Source organism: Podarcis erhardii, assembly GCF_964252035.2.
Source record: "Podarcis erhardii genome assembly, chromosome: 6".
NCBI classification, from domain to species: Eukaryota; Metazoa; Chordata; class Lepidosauria; order Squamata; family Lacertidae; genus Podarcis; species Podarcis erhardii.
Genome location: NC_138510.1, coordinates 26850377 through 26866487, shown reverse-complemented (window position 1 = coordinate 26866487; position 16111 = coordinate 26850377). Strand labels below are relative to the sequence as shown.

The 16111-nt window shown below is 41.5% G+C and overlaps 1 protein-coding gene across 17 annotated transcripts in view; it reads right to left on the bottom strand.

The window, feature by feature from the left end:
* The window catches only part of PTPRT (protein tyrosine phosphatase receptor type T), a 621336-nt gene that overhangs the window by 276044 nt on the left and 329181 nt on the right, over positions 1-16111 (bottom strand). For all 17 annotated transcript variants that reach the window (XM_081867470.1, XM_081867484.1, XM_081867480.1 and 14 more), the window contains exon 7: positions 5988-6281. In XM_081867470.1, the coding sequence (XP_081723596.1) occupies positions 5988-6281 (294 nt within the window). The remainder of the gene's footprint in view (positions 1-5987; positions 6282-16111) is intronic.

The following is a 16111-nucleotide window of genomic DNA, read 5'->3' as shown; positions in this document are numbered from 1 at the left end:
TAATAGCAACATCTTTTGTTTTAAAGGTTTCAAGCTAGAGAGATAATATGAGCAGCAAGAATAGGCATGTTACAGCCTGTCTTTCTGAGCATTTATTAAAATAATAATCAAGTCACTTTCCAAATTTACCACTGAAGCAGAAAAAAAAACAAGCCTTCCCAGGTACTGTGCTCCACTTGGAGCTAATAGATAAGAAAAAGAGGATGCATTGAAAACAGCTGCCTCCTTCTACTAAACACAATCCTATTTTGGAGAACAAAATCTTATGACAAACCGGCAAAAAAATGCCACAAAATGCTGCAGTCCCTGGTCGTATTGATTGGAGCATTAGGCATTTGAAAAAAAAATGAAATTTTCATCTATGATGCTTTCCCCTCAGTCTCAGGGAATTTTATCTCAAAATCAGATAATATTTCACTAATATACTGTGATGCTGCCCACCTGCCGTCTTAGAAAAAGATAATGATATTGTATTAATTGTATCATCAATATAGTGCACTCTTGTTTCTGCAGACACCTTGGGGGCCCATAAATATGACTTCAACAGAGCCATGCTCAGAATAGAGAGGGAAAGAGAAAGATGCATAAAGCACATTGATATATTGTAACAGCAGACATAAAGCAAGTTTGGGATAGCGAGTTATTAATCCATGGAAAAGCCTGGTAGATTATATTAGGCTAGGAGGATTGTGGATCTATATATCTGTGATCCTTTTTTAAAAGATAAGATTTCAGTATGAGAGCATTTTGGCTCACTTCATTTTATAAAATGCAGCAAAATAATTCTACACCCTGTACTGCCATTGCCCATGGGCTGTGGGGCCTAGGTCTGGGATTCTGCAAGTCCTGGGGGTCCTCAAATGACCCTCAGAAGCAGTGGCAGATGTTTGGGGTGGCAATGTATGTAGTACTGTAGGTCAGTAACCACCACTTTCATTTATTTCATGGTGTGGGGATTGGGTGTACAGTTCATGGAAGCACCAGAGAAGGTGGTTCCAGAGTCCAGCCATACCCAACACCCTCATTTCTCCAGAGTACCAGAATTCTAGGAAAATGAATATATCAGGCATGGCTGAAGCCATCTCTGTCAGCATTTACTTCAAGGGTAGGGAATCCTTTTCAACCTAATAGCCACATTTCTTTCTAGGCCACCTTCTGAGGACCACATGCCAGTGTTGAGCAGAGGCAGAAGCAACAGCCGGTGGAAAATCAAATGTAAATTTTACTTTTCTACAGTAGACTAGTGTCTACACACAGTCACACACCTCTCTCGTCCTGCTGCTGTGCAAATAAGGAGCACTATCATGGTTCATTGACATATTCCAGCCAAGCAAAAATATTTGGGTTACAAAGCAGGATGAGTGAGGGCTATGGCCTGAGGAGAGAGGGTGTCATCTGAAGTGAGACCCAAGGGTCAGGTAGAGAGGCCACCCTCACAGGTATACTTGGTAGGGATGTGGGACAGGGCCTTCTCGGTGGCTGCTCCTAAGCTTAACTCTCTCCCTAAATATGTTAGATTGGCTCCCTCTTTGCTGTCTTTCTGCTGTCAGGTGAAGACTTTCTTCTTCTAACAGGCTTTTGGGAATTGACTGCTTTTAACGAAAGGGTGGCTGCTGTTCTGTTTTTTATTGTAACAGCTGAAATTAGGGGGGAAAGTGGGATAAAATTATATATATATAATTGTGATGGGATGATGAGCTGCTTGTGCGTAAAAGCTTAGTCCCTCAGAGTTTGCTCAGTTTAGCAAAGCTCTGTCTTTAGCGGAGCCCTTAAGCATGGCTCCGTCAATCGCTGGCAGAATCCGACAGTGGGCGTTTACGGAATTTACTCCAGCATAAAAGCTCCTTGACGGAAACGCGTCATCTGGATTCACGACGCGACAGTTTCCAGCGAGGACTGGGTGTACCTATGGGAGGTCCTGAGACTTCTCCGCTGTTATCGCTAGAAGACTCCCTGAGCCATTCCTTCGCCTCCCTCTCTCTCTGATCTCCCATTCTCCCCCTGCTGGTGCCTTCCTCCGCTGCTGAGTCTCTCCTGACTTCTGAGAGCCCCTCCACCTCCTGCCTTTCCGATGGCAGTTGATGGCAGTTCCCTGACAATAATGATAATGATAGTAACTGCTGAAGACATACATAGGGAATGGTATTTATCATGCTATTCTGTCTTCAGAGCCAAGAATATTTAATCAATTGTATTGACATAGGGGAGGCTCATGATCTGAAACTGGCGAACTTCCGTCTCAATTCTCATTCTCATCAAAAAGCAAATAATGGAGCGTGACACTACCTAAGTGAAATCTCTGTGATGGTGATTTTTTTATTCAACAAGAAAAGACAGGTGGCAAGTGAGCAAATGTCAATTATCTATTACTGTCTACGTGACTGTTTTCCACTACCCAATTTAATATTTAACTGTACCAATGCTAGTTAGCCTGTGCAAAGGTGGGCTACATCCAAATGTTGTTGGTGACAACATAAAAACTATTATTATTATTATTATTAATAATAATAATAATACTGTTTTTATTTATTTTCATGATACAGAAGATAAATTTTGAGAAAACAATTGTTACAACAGTAAAACCTTTATTACCGTATTTTTCGCTCTATAAGATGCACCAGACCACAAGACGCACCTAGTTTTTGGAGGAGGAAAGCAAGAAAAAAAATTCTGAATCTCAGAAGCCAGAACAGCAAGAGGGATCACTGCACAGGGAAAGCAGCAATCCCTCTTGCTGTTCTGGCTTCTGGGATAGCTGCGCAGCCTGCATTCACTCCATAAGATGCACACACATTTTCCCTTACTTTTTAGGAGGGAAAAAGTGAGTCTTATAGAGCAAAAAATACGGTAATTTATCTTATTAAGAACGGGATGTAACAGGTGTGAGTGGGCAAATTTGGGTTTCCTCTAGAAAACCCTGAGATTTGAATAAGTGTGAAATTTGAAATTCTTGTAGTTTTTCTGTAATTCAATATTCTTATAAATGTTTCCTTTACAGTAAAACAAATGTTGAACCATGGGTTTTCTTCTCTATGAGAACCAGATAAATGCTGGAAATTCTCCTTTTTATGGCCCAACTTAGGGCAGCATTAAATACTTCTGGGGGCAGGGGAGATTCGACACTAAAATGGAAGGTGCACGAAGCCCAGCAGATGCAGAGTATCATATCAGATTACTTCGTAGGGCATGCACATCCTGTCATTTAACTGTCAGCTCTTGTGAATAGTGAAGTCTCACATTAGAAACTGTGAGCTGTGACTGGCAACCAAGTCTCAGCCGCAAGTATCCTGTTTCATAAAGCAACCAGCCTCCCATCTCTAGCAGCTTTGACTTTTCAGAATCACTCTGTTTTCCACTGGAGTCATTTGAAACAATCTTTTACAACACAAAATTTGGCTTCAGGCTGTAGGATTTGACAGTGACTTCATCGTTGGGAGGATTTACAGAAGATGAGACTGGCATGTTCTCAGATAACGAGCCTGTTGGGATGATAGTTTATTTTTGTCAGGGAACTGCCATCGGAGCTCAGGGGGGTGGAGAGGCTCTCGGATGCTGGGAGACCCTCAGATGCTGAGGAAGGAACCAGCAGGGGGAGAGGGAGAGTTTCCGCTGAAGAAGGAGGGGAGGAGGAGACAGCGTCGGAGGTTAGGCTCAGAGATGCTTCAAGCGAGACCAGTGGTGAGAGCTCAGGACCTCCCCTTGGAACGCCCACTCTGCGCAGAAAGCTGTCACGCAGGGAATCAAGGAGGAGACTTTCTGTCAAGGAACTTTTATGTTGGAAGAAATTCAGGAAACGCCCACTGATGGATTCTGCCAGTGATTAAGGCAGCCACGCACTTATGGCTGTGCGGTTAGGGAGAGTTTAAAAACTGACTACAAAACTGGGAGCATTTTAGCGCTTACGCACAAGCAACCCCTTATCCCATTACTATTTTTTCACTTTTCTTTTTTTTTTTTTTTTGCGCCTCTCACACCACCAGCAACAACGATAGAAAACCTGTCCTTCCTCTCTAGCTTCTGAAAGCCACCTGCTGATTACTGCCTGTAATACATTGAAACAAAAGCAAAACAACAACAAGAACCCACACCTGGGTGCTAAGAGGAAAGACCTGAGCTATATTCCAAGACCACCAATGAAGCAAGATCTGGCTCAAAGTTTTCATAGAGTTTGAGATGAGGGCAGAAGTGGCCACATTCAATTCAATCAGCCCATCCAGCCATCCATTGCCTGTTGAGGGTGCCCCTTTGGGTGCCCTTTCAAAGCCTAAAATTCATCCAGCAATATGAGAAGTGGGTTTGCATTGGGGAAAGGAAGCTTTTCACCTCCCCCACCCTTTTTATTTTGCAAATGATTATTTAAACACATTTTTAAAAATTCACCTGCTTCACAGAGCTCTGGCTGTTACTGTCTCCATCATTCTTTTATGGAGTGCCACTATAGAGATGATAGCCTACTCAAAAACAGTGTGAATCACTTCTCACTGTCTTCTCCAAAAAAAAAAAAAAAAAAAAGGTTTATTCTTGGCTGCCCCATGTGGTTAGGGAGGAGAGTGATTAACCATGAGTCTGGTTCAGATGGTATACTGAACCAAACCAAACCTTGGCTTTAGTTTCATTTAGTTTAGCTTACTGTGAGAGCAAAGAAGGCCAGGGATGAGCAGAGTGGCTACCAGCATCTCTCAAGTAGCCTGCAAGTTTGTGTGGCTCCAGTAAACCATAGTCTGACATGCAAACCAGGACAGTTTGGATATTCTGAATGTATGCTTATAGTCAGGCCCATGTAGAGCTTGTCTGAGGCCCAGGGTCGGGAGTCCCTGGTTGACTGGGAGGCATGGGGTGTTCTTGGCATGACAGCCTAAGTCCAACAGAACCCTGGAAGCCCCACATGCTGCTCCAACTGGCTTTGCCCTCTGAGGCCCAGGACAAGTGTACATAGCTGCCCCTCCCCCCTGCAAGGGCCCACTTACAGTGCTTGGTGTTACACCGCAACTCTTCAAATTCTCATGCTACTAGTACTACTGACATAACAATGAAAAGGTAGCAGAAGCACCATTGTTTTGTCCTTCATATTCATCCATATAACTGCCCATAAACCCTATGCAGTAAGGTGAATGTGTCCATTAGAGTACAATGTTGAAGTCCCACTATCAGTTTTCCACACAGAAACCATAAATTCAGAAACAGAATATTGATACGCCAGAGGACAAGCTGATTTAACAGTGTTGTATTATGCAGTTTATCATACATGACCTGGACCGACTCTTCTTACATAAGTCCCATCACAATAAGGAGACTCTTGAAAGAGCCCTCCACGAAGTGGAAATACAATGAAAAACTCTGGTCAAAACCCCTGTTCTCTGACTTACTTCAGTCTTGAGGCCCAATGACTCCCGATTCTTTTTTGAAGGATATATAAGAAAAGAGCAACCCACATCACTTATATTGCCATGTGTTCCTTCTCTCATTATGTGAGTGACTGTGTGTGTGTGCAAATCAAAATGGAATACACCAATGTGATTACAAAGCAGAGTCATTTATATTGTACCATGATTCATATATTTTAAACTTTTCAATATATTATAAACAGCGCTTTTTTCGGGGGGAAGCAGGGGTACGCATACCCATAATTTTTTGTGAATCTAAATTTGGTCTCATTGACTGGTAGTATTTCAATACAAGTAGGAAAATGAGAGTACCCCTAAACATTTTTTTTTAGAAAAAGAACACTGATTATAAAACAACCTGAACTTATGGGATAGGGAAGGGCATAAGGTCATAAGCAAATAAAATGAAATACATATCCTCTTTTTTTAAAAAAATGAGGGGACGGGAAATATGCAGCAGGCAGGGGAAATACAATAGGAGTGGAGGAACTTACTTGGGCCATATACTACATCTGATTATTTGGTCAACAGAAAATCAGCCTTTACCATAACATGCCCCTGTTTGTATGACACTCACAGAGTCTTAAAATCAATATGACTTACCTGCACATTTTGTTCTTGTTGTGAGCGGAGGTCCAGGAGGTCCAGTTCCTCCTTCTCCAGGTCTGGTAAGAAGCACTCTGATCTCATACTCCACATCGGGGTCTAGATGCCATAACTTGTAATTGGGTGAATCAACAATGTGGGTTTCAGCCCAGTTCCCATTGGTCGTACGGTACTCCACCTCTTTCAGGATGATAGGTCCATCTCCAATGATGGAGTTGGCATTTGGCTTGATCCATAGATAGGTGGCTCCAACTGCTAGAAGTTCTGGAGGTGCAATAGGTGTGGGAGGTTCTACAAGCAAGAAGAATGGAGATATTTGTGGGTGATAGGCTCTTGGTGGTGGGGAGTAGATAGGTTGTCATTATGCAATGCAATGGGAGCAGTAGACAACACACAAAGGTTATACAGAGAGATTAGGTAATATCCATGACACCAACATTAAAATGGGCAGCCAAATTCCACGTGCTAACGAAACAATCAACACTGCTTTATTTTGAAGAAAGAGTTCAGATGAACCCTGTTTCTTTATAAAGAAGGGTTTTTTAGGGGGGGTCCCATCACGGAAAAAGCCACATCTCTTGTGCCTGTCAGCTGAATCAGCCTTACAGATGATCAGGTCCTCTGAAGCATATCCAAGTACCTTGCCAGCCCCACATGGGTTCGCATTTGTCCTTAAAAGTGTTCTTAAAATAGAAGGTGGAGGAAAGAGTCCGTATGAAACAGCATCATGGAAAAGGTACTCTTCAGTCTACAACAGAGTAGTTGCCAACAATGTCACCACTGTTAATGCATCATGTTCACTCCATGTGAATCAAGAACAAGAAAAGTTTTGCAACTTCATATTCAAGGGCACTTAGCTAAGCCTTCAAAATGCTTATGGATTCCGTAAGAAAGATCTCTATTACAGCATTAGGAGATATGAATCAGATACTATTACTTTTGTGGGAAAATAGAGAGCAAGTTAATAAAAGCACGTCTCTTCAGCACCCTTTGATAAAATCAATATAACATCTACAGTCGCTGCCCTGATCATTTTTATTATTACTATTTTATTGGCAATCCATTTACACTTTGTGAACCTTCAAAGTATTGTCTGTAGTTTGTGGGACTGAAAACATTAAATGAAATGGACATTATTAAGACATTCTTTTCATTTTCTCTGGAAGTTTTCTTTACTAGTTTGTTTTGATTTTGTTTCTTACTCAGTCCTGGAAAGTCTCAATGCATCACTTATTTAAAAAGTTGCTGTTGACACTTTGGGTTTGTGGACAAAGAACTCCGGGGTTTTTGGTTTGTTTGTTTGTTTGTTTGTTTGTTTTTCTGAATGCATGAGCCAGAGTCAGGTTGTTCTGCGTGAACACTCTGGCCAGTGGGACACTGGAAAAGATGTTATCAATTTGTAATATTCCATTCAGAACATTATAAATGTATTGACAGTTTCTCAACAACTGTCTGGCTTAGGTTTTGAGTTGCTAGGCTAGTTTCAGTTTTCCCACCACATATATGTCTTCATCAATAAATGCATAGAGAATTTATGCTGTGTTGCATGGTATATCCTGCCCCATTGGACAGCACTCTTTGTATCAAACCTATCCATTCTTAAGGAAAGATCAAACCTATCCATTCTTAAGGAAATCAGCCCTGAGTGCTCACTGGAAGGACAGATCCTGAAGCTGAGGCTCCAATACTTTGGCCACCTCGTGAGAAGAGAAGACTCCCTGGAAAAGACCCTGATGTTGGGAAAGATGAAGGGCACAAGGAGAAGGGGACAACAGAGGATGAGATGGTTGGACAGTGTTCTCGAAGCTACCAGCATGAGTTTGACCAAGCTGTGGGAGGCAGTGGAAGACAGGAGTGCCTGGCGTGCTCTGGTCCATGTGGTCACGAAGAGTCAGACATGACTAAATGACTAAACAACAACAACAACTGTTCATCAGCTGCAAAATTTTCATATTAGAATGAAGGCTTGTGACTGAATGTTGGTCAGCATATCTCACAGGCTGTAGACAGGTGTAAGCTTGCCTCTCATATGATAGCTTGGTATTGAAGCCAACCATTAAATCTGAGGACTTCACTTATTCTTTTGAAGGAGGCCCCAGAAATGTTGAGGGCAACCCTCAACAACACATTTCGCTAAGATCTTTCTGTGAACAGAGAAGAATGGATGGAATGTTTTGCTGACAGAGACAACCCCACCCCTCAATACCACCTCCTTCCCCTGGAGGCACCCCCTACTTTTACACCCAGCGGTGGGTCATGAGTGTCCAGCAGACGGAGGGCTGCAGTGCCTCTGGGAGCCTGCCATGCTGAAGCAGCCACCTTACCATGCCTAATAGGTGGACTGGCCCTGAGAATGGATATCCAAAAATCCTTGACTGAGAGTTGCCATTAAGTCCATTTACTAAGGCATTGGTTGCTTGCAGACATTCGCAGGTGCAATTGGGTCTCAGTGACTCAAAATACTGGATGAGTAGATTTTGCGCAAACACTTTATTTTATTGAACAACCCTGTGGGCCACATTAGCCTGAGAGAAGATGACCAGCCCAAGGTCACCCAGTGAGCTACACGGCCAAGTAGGGATTTGAATCTGTTTCCCTAGGCCCGGAGCCAGTGTCGGGTCAGCTGGGGGAAGGACGACCCCCAGGCATACAATAGGAAAGATTCCAGCCTGTCTCTCCCATCAGCGTGTAGCTCTAGGGAGTTCCGAATCACCTTCCCCGGCGATTTATAAGGACTCATGTCTTGGAGACACTGAGCACATATTCAGAGTCCAGCAGAGATAAACGCAGTCAGAGCTAGGCTGAGGTTGTAAGCACTAAAGCTACTTTATTAACCGTAAGGCAGAACAAAAGAAAACATGTCTCTTCTCTCTGGTCTTCTTCAGACAGAAGTCAGAAGTGAAAGCAAAACCAAACGGAAACAGAGTACAGTAAACATCCGCTCCTGTGATTCCAACAGTCGGTGCTGGAATGCATAACACAGACATGGGATGAACCAATCCTACATATCTGCACAGTGAGAAGAATAGAAGTCCAACAACCAGCTCTCTAACCACTACAACACACTGGCTCTGTTTTCTGTGGCTAATCCGATATGAGGGAGTCAGCATCTTCATATAACATGCCTCTTCACATCTATCCCATGCTAACACCGAAAATGCCCGTCACTATGTCAGATGGGATTTCAAATGTGCCTTGTAAGTTGCAATGGCCCCTGTAAGATCCAATATCCTCAAGGACCACCTCTCACTATATGAACCAACCCAGACTCTGAGATCATCATCAGGGGCCCTTCTTTGTATGCCAGAGAGTCTGGAGGGTGGCAGCATGAGAACAGACCTTTTATGCAATGGCTCCCCTTTGTGGAATGCTTTCCCCAGGGAAGCTCACCTGGAGCCTTCATTACATATCTTTAGGTGCCAGGGAAAAACATTCCTCTTCTCTCATGCCTTTAGCTAATGAAATAATATATGGCCTTTTAAACGCTGTGTGTTGGGGTGTGTGTCTTATTGTTTTGTTTGTTACTATGTTATGCATTTTTTGTGTTTTTATGTTGTAAACTGCCCTGTGATCGTTGGGTGAAGGGTAGTATAGAAAAGTAATAAATAAATAATATAAATATAAATAAATATCCTGGATAGAATAGAGACAAAGTCTTCCTATACACAGACACAGAGCTGATATGTATTATCTACTGTCAAGCCTGAGATCAGGCAAATCTCTTTGAATCATTTATGCTTACTTATATTTGACGCCCAAAACCACGATCAAGTTCAGTGTGTGGAGTTGGGGGCAGGAGAGAAGCTGACAATGGCAAGCTAAGAACCTCTAGAGAGCAAGACTAAAACAAGCATGCTAAGTAATATATATATATATGTCAGATAATTAGATCAGAAAAAGAGTGCTGTTTACATGAGGTTATACAAACCTAGACCTACACACAGAGATAATGAATATGGCTAATTGAGCCATGAATAATGATAATGAGAGTTCTATACTTCCAAATGAGTAACCAGAAAGTTGCCGACCAATGAGGGGGGTGAAGAAGAAACAGTTTGGCCATTTACAGTGTATATATTTTTCTCTCCTGTCAACTGCTAGTGAAGGAAAGTTGGTTCTTTTCTCTCTTGCCACCATTACCTCCTTTCCCTCCCACTCCCAAAATGATATTTTTATCTAAAGTATTCCTTTTTTTTAAGTGCATGCATCCATTGAGAATGAAAGAAAGTCATTGTTTATTAGCACGTAAAATTTAACATGGCCATCACATATCTTTCCATCGTGTCCAGTGGTGGCAAAGAGGAAGCGGTGGTTGGTGAAAATGACAGCTGCTAGAGTCGCTCTCCCTCCCTGGGCGGCGGTGTTGCAGGCAGGCCACGCACTCTCCCCATGCATGGGGGGAGACGTGGCAATGCCACCAGCGTCACAGGGAGCCCCCGGCTCCATGGTCGACCAATCCAGTAAACCGGGGGCATGGCTTGGGCCATTTAAGCAGCCGCCCACCTGCCCCTCCTCTTTAAAGGTATTCCGTTAAAGGGATTTGGGGGTGTGGATCTCGTTTGAAGCCTGAGTATGGGCTAGGGCCATGCCACGACCCCAACAGGGACCCTGGGGGAGCCCTCACTTGATGTACATCAACAGGGCTCGCCTTACTGGTGGTTGACCCTTACTAGACTACCTGCATGGCGGGCAGGAGTCAGATATGGTCGGTTCAATTACAATGCCTAAGCCAATACCACTCACATTCTGTAACCAATAAAGTTGTGGCCTTAATTATCCCATTAACCCCAAATACTGGTGTCCATATGTTTTATTACTCAATAAATAGGGGGAGGGGCTTGACGTACAACTCACCTACTCTTTTGAGCAAGGAGAGGGAAGAGGAAGCAGCTGAGGCAGGTAGCAAGGAACGGAACTGCCTAAGACAAAAAGAGGGTACCGGCAGAGAGACTTTGCTCATATCTCAGCAGCTGTTTGTTTTAGTAATCTTTTGAATGCTTTTAAATACCTGATTTTAACTGATTTTTAATCAAGAATTTTCATGTTTCGTTTTATATTTTTGTAAACCGTTTAGAGGGCTTTTAATTACAATTGAGTGGTACACATATTATGTTAAAAAAACAAACAAGGTGCAAAAATATTCAGAGGTACAGAAGTTCTCACAGGTAACATTCACATTAAAAAAAAAAAAAATCAAATTTTGATGATGTACCAATAGAAACTGGCCTGGTTTCACTAACACAGAAGAATCTATAGGTAGCAAGTCTACCTAATAACTGACTTACTCACTTTAAATAGCAATATGCTTGTAATTTCTTAAAGTGCCATGCATTTCAGTAAGTAATGAAATCTTCTATTTAACTGATTTGCTAGAGCTAATTTTCAGTGCCACTGAAGTCAATTATGGAGTTAACACTGACATTAACTGAATCGTAATTAAGCATTTACACTTGCATTTTATCACATAATATATTAAAATAAAGCTATAATCTCAAAAAACTGCAACAGGTCCACTTGCTGGTGGCCTTTATCTTGCACAGTATACAGATGAACTGCCTGCTCTTGTTCTGAAAATGCTATCTTAATTATCCTTAATTGTCCTCCTCAATAATTAATTCTAAATGTATTTTAAGCAATGTTATTTACTACAGGGATTAAAACTGAGTTAGCCAGGTCACCATAATAAAAATGCCCCTCTGAAAGGCCTCTAATTTATAAAACTTTGGAAGAAAGCCAGGCTGGTAGCTGAATCTATTGCATTGTTCTTGGATGGATGATAGACCTACCACCTGTTCAATGAAATGGGTTTTCTAGCAATCTATCCCCTCCAAAATGCAAGGAGGACATGCTAAGGAACCTGCTAAAATGTTTGTTTTGCTTTCCATTTCGCTTCGTTGAGAGACAGCTGCAGCACTATCACTGCAAATGAGTAAAGCACAACAAAAGACGGAGCAAAACAAACTAGCCAAGCGCTGGCAAGGCAAAGCACACTGCAGTTCCAAGTCTACCCTCAGTAATTTCAAAGTGGGGCACCAATTTGGAAAGGATGAAATTCAAGGTTCAATCTAGATCCTGTATTTTAGCTGCTGAATCATCCATCTAAGGGGGCATTGCATAAATGATATTTTTTACCCTACATTAGTAAAGTGGAAAGCAGATGAACCTCACACACGTAATCTCATGTGTAAAGAATATGCAAATGTATTCTACTATGTGCATTTTATAGACACTGAGAATCAACTTCCACCAGTAATTTCCCAATGTAAGTACAAGTGATAAAACAGACATATGCACAATCTTTGCAGATGGCTGGGTACCCCATACCCCCGTTTCCCGATACTCATAGGGAAAACATATGTAAAGTGTATGCATAAATTGCACTTAAAGCTTTTTTATAGATATAGCCAGCTTTTCAATGAAGAAATAAAACAGCTGTATGCACGAAAATAGGACCTTCTCATTACTGATAGGGATGTTTCCAACCACAAGACCATAGAATCGTAGAGTTGGAAGGGACCCCGAGGGTCATGTGATCCACTCTCCTGCAATACAGGAATCTCATATAAAGCATCCATGACTGTTGGCCATCCAACCTCTGCTTAAAAACCTCCAAGGAAGGAGAGCCCACCACCTCCCAAGGGAGCCCGTTCCATTGTCTAACAGCTCTTAATGTCAAAAAGTTCTTCCTGACTAATTTCAGTAGATACTGACTACCACTTAAGAAAACATTTCGTCTTGGTCCAAAGCACTTTGGAAGCTGCCAAACTTCATTTGAGGACTAAGTCCACTTCAAGAAAAACATGGCTTTGTTCTCTCCCATTTACTATTGAGGAATTTTAAAAAAGCTGTAACTCTTATTTCTCTTTTGATGGAAGCAAAATCAAGCCCATGAAATTACAGGAGAACTCTGTGGTAGGGACCCATGTTTTCCCCACCCCAAATCATCCATGGTTGGCTGCCTAAGCTGCTTCTACTTCTTGTAACATGGGGTGGGGTGGAAGCGTGAGAGCAAGAGAAAGACATCCCTCTTGTACTAGCCTTGCATGCCTCTTGAATGTTGCTGTCTTCATAGGAGCATGAACATGCTAGTGGTGTGGTGTCATGGATCTTCTCCCTTGCTCAGTTGCTCCCTGCAATGCAGATGGATGGTATACCTAAGATCCACTGCCAAATGATCCCATACTATGTTTTGCTGTTTCTGCCCACTATCTGCAATGCCAGCCTCAGGGTGGAGGACCTGTAGCAGCTGCATATAACCACTGTTCTTGTCTCCAATGATGATATTGTATTTCATAGTGTTGTGCGGAGAACTCAAACAAGAATTTCTGGCCTCAAATGACATATCTTATATCCTAAAAGAAGAAAGGAAATTATTTAAATAGGGGTTACTTTCAACTAAGATTGTGGAGAATTCCCCCTGCTTTATGATAGGATATACACACTTGCATGCTTGATCTAGTTCACAATACAAAAAAATAAAAATAAAAAATGTGCATTTGTCTTAGCCCTACTTAGTAGGTCATTTCAACATAATGGCTAATCCATCACTTAGAAACAATAACAAGACATGGAAACAGGGATGCTAGAACATGATGACTAGTCAAGTAGACAAATCCCTGTATAAACATTTGGATTCATGTCAATAATGGAATGATTTGGCTGCTTAGCAGGAATATGCAATTTCCTTTTATAGTCAGCCATGGCAGAATAGCAGCCAGATATATATTTCAAGAGAAACTAAGTAATCTTAGGAATTACTGATTAATGCACATCATTAGATCTATAGAGAACTGAAGAAAGATTAGGTAAAACTGCTTCTGAAAATTAGCCTCTATGATACATTCTATTCTGATACCAGCCCAATCAACAATGGGTGTCACACTGAAAATGCCAAATGAAGCCTTAGAGGGAAGCATTATTCCAGCAGGTGCCTCTCCTCCATACAAAAGCCTACAAATCTTTATTGCTTTAAATTAACAATATCTCCACACACCCATAAATCCTGCTAGTGGCAGAAACTGCAAGATGTGATTAAAACTAGGGGCAACAGCTCAGAGAACAGAGCAAAATGTGGCCAAGGGACAAATTCTCATAAGGAAATGCTGATTGGTATCAAGCAAGACAGTGGGAAAGCAAGAGCTCTGAATAGAAGACTAGAGTCTCAATTATACTATCAATCATGATGGAAACTCCATGGGCACCTCAAATGCTAAGTGCACCTCTCTAACAATATATTTTATAGGCCTCTTCCCACTGAGTAACATGAGAAGCAATTACGTGGCCTGATGAAACGTTATAATACAGTTGTGTAGCAGCAAATCTGCACAGGCGCAGCTCAGGACATGAATGAGGGTTTTCTGTCTACTACCCAAATGAACAAGCTTGTCACTCCATAGTTTTAAGCTTTGGTACTATCACCATAGGTGGACTCCAATCTCAACATATAGACCACCAGTACCCTAATTTATTTCTTATCCAAGTTATGTATCACAGAAAGAGACAACTATAGTTGCACCTATGGACAAATTTGCAGACAACATCATTCTGGCGGTAATTATGGATATTAAGGTTTTATAATAAAGATGTACCGAACATTCATGTGGTGGTTATTTAAACCATTCAACAGGGGTAAGGGAGAAATCAATATGTTTCCAAAAACCGCTGGCTCGCTCAATGGGTGGGGAGTGGTGATTCAACCAAAAAAACCACCAGATATTTAGTGATAATTTGCTACAGGAGAAACCTAGAAGAGAAAGTTAGAGCACACCACTTCTTACTTACATCTTGCAGCTAAAACCACTGCTGCACATTCTGGGCGATGCTATTCCCCCCCCCCCCACAGTCCCTGGATGATAAGTCTCTATTTGTTTACAGACAGCCCACTAGCATAACAGATTTACTCATCATTACCACATGCCACATAAGCACACACATGAACCAGACCCAAAGGCCAACTTTGTGTCCATCTCCATCTTGGCATCAATATCGCAAGACATCATAGCATGTGGGGCTCATTCACATTCTTGTCTTCCAGCATGATGGGTGTCATTATTACATACTTTCCTACTGTCTATGCAAAAGAATAAATGGACACAGATTTGGCTTCAGAAGTGGCAATATTCAGAAACCAGTAAAATATCTGTTTCCTTCTTGGGCTTTTTTTCTGTGCTAGAACACAGGTTATGGGTGTGTGTGTGTGTGTGTGTGTGTGTGTGGATGAATCATATGAATTATGATTGGAGTTATCTTTGGTCACCTTGTGATACCAATTCAAAACATTTTTATTCTCCAAGGATTTTAGTGGGAACTTGCTGAGATATTTTGTCAGATGTTGCTGCAACAAATTGTCAGGGTAGGATCATTGCTGTGGGCATTATATTGTGTTTTATTGTAAATTGTTTGTTTTAATTTTGTTAAAATATTCAATTTTCTGTTTCCCCACTCTGGAATCGCAAAGGTGATGAATGGAAGGATATGAATCTAAGTAATAAAATAAATATTTTTACATACATTTAAACTTCAAATGCTTCTTTAAAGTTTACAGGCTTTACGTTTTGCATGTCTTTGCTATTTTCACTCCACTGTTTACAATTTCCCCTCTCTACATCTGCATGCATTATACCTACAGAGGGTAAAGTTTCATGCATCTGAGCAAGTGGACAGTAGTCCATGAGGTCTTATGGTATAATCAATTAAATAGTTTTTATGGTGCTAACAAAATTCTTCATTGTTTCAAATGGTACAATATTAGCTCTTCAAGAAAGTCTGACCATCCAGTCCTCATAATTATGACGAAATAATATTTAGTCTGAGACTAAATAGACTCTTGCTGGAACCTGGATAGGCCTTTTTCACACTATAACCAGTGAGAGCCTATTAAAAACACCCCACTAAAATGTGAAATAAAAAATTCCATGCCAAGTAAATATGTAAGGGTGACAAAATGTATTGCTATGCTGGCTGGAAACTTTAACGTGAGGGTACATGAACCAGAGCTTGTAATGCTAAATGAGAGTATAGAGGCTGGATCAAAAATCTATGTGAGCACACAAATATCCCTGGCTGTGTGAAAACTATGGATGGCATTCACCTCACCAACCCCATCAAGGGAAGACCTGCAC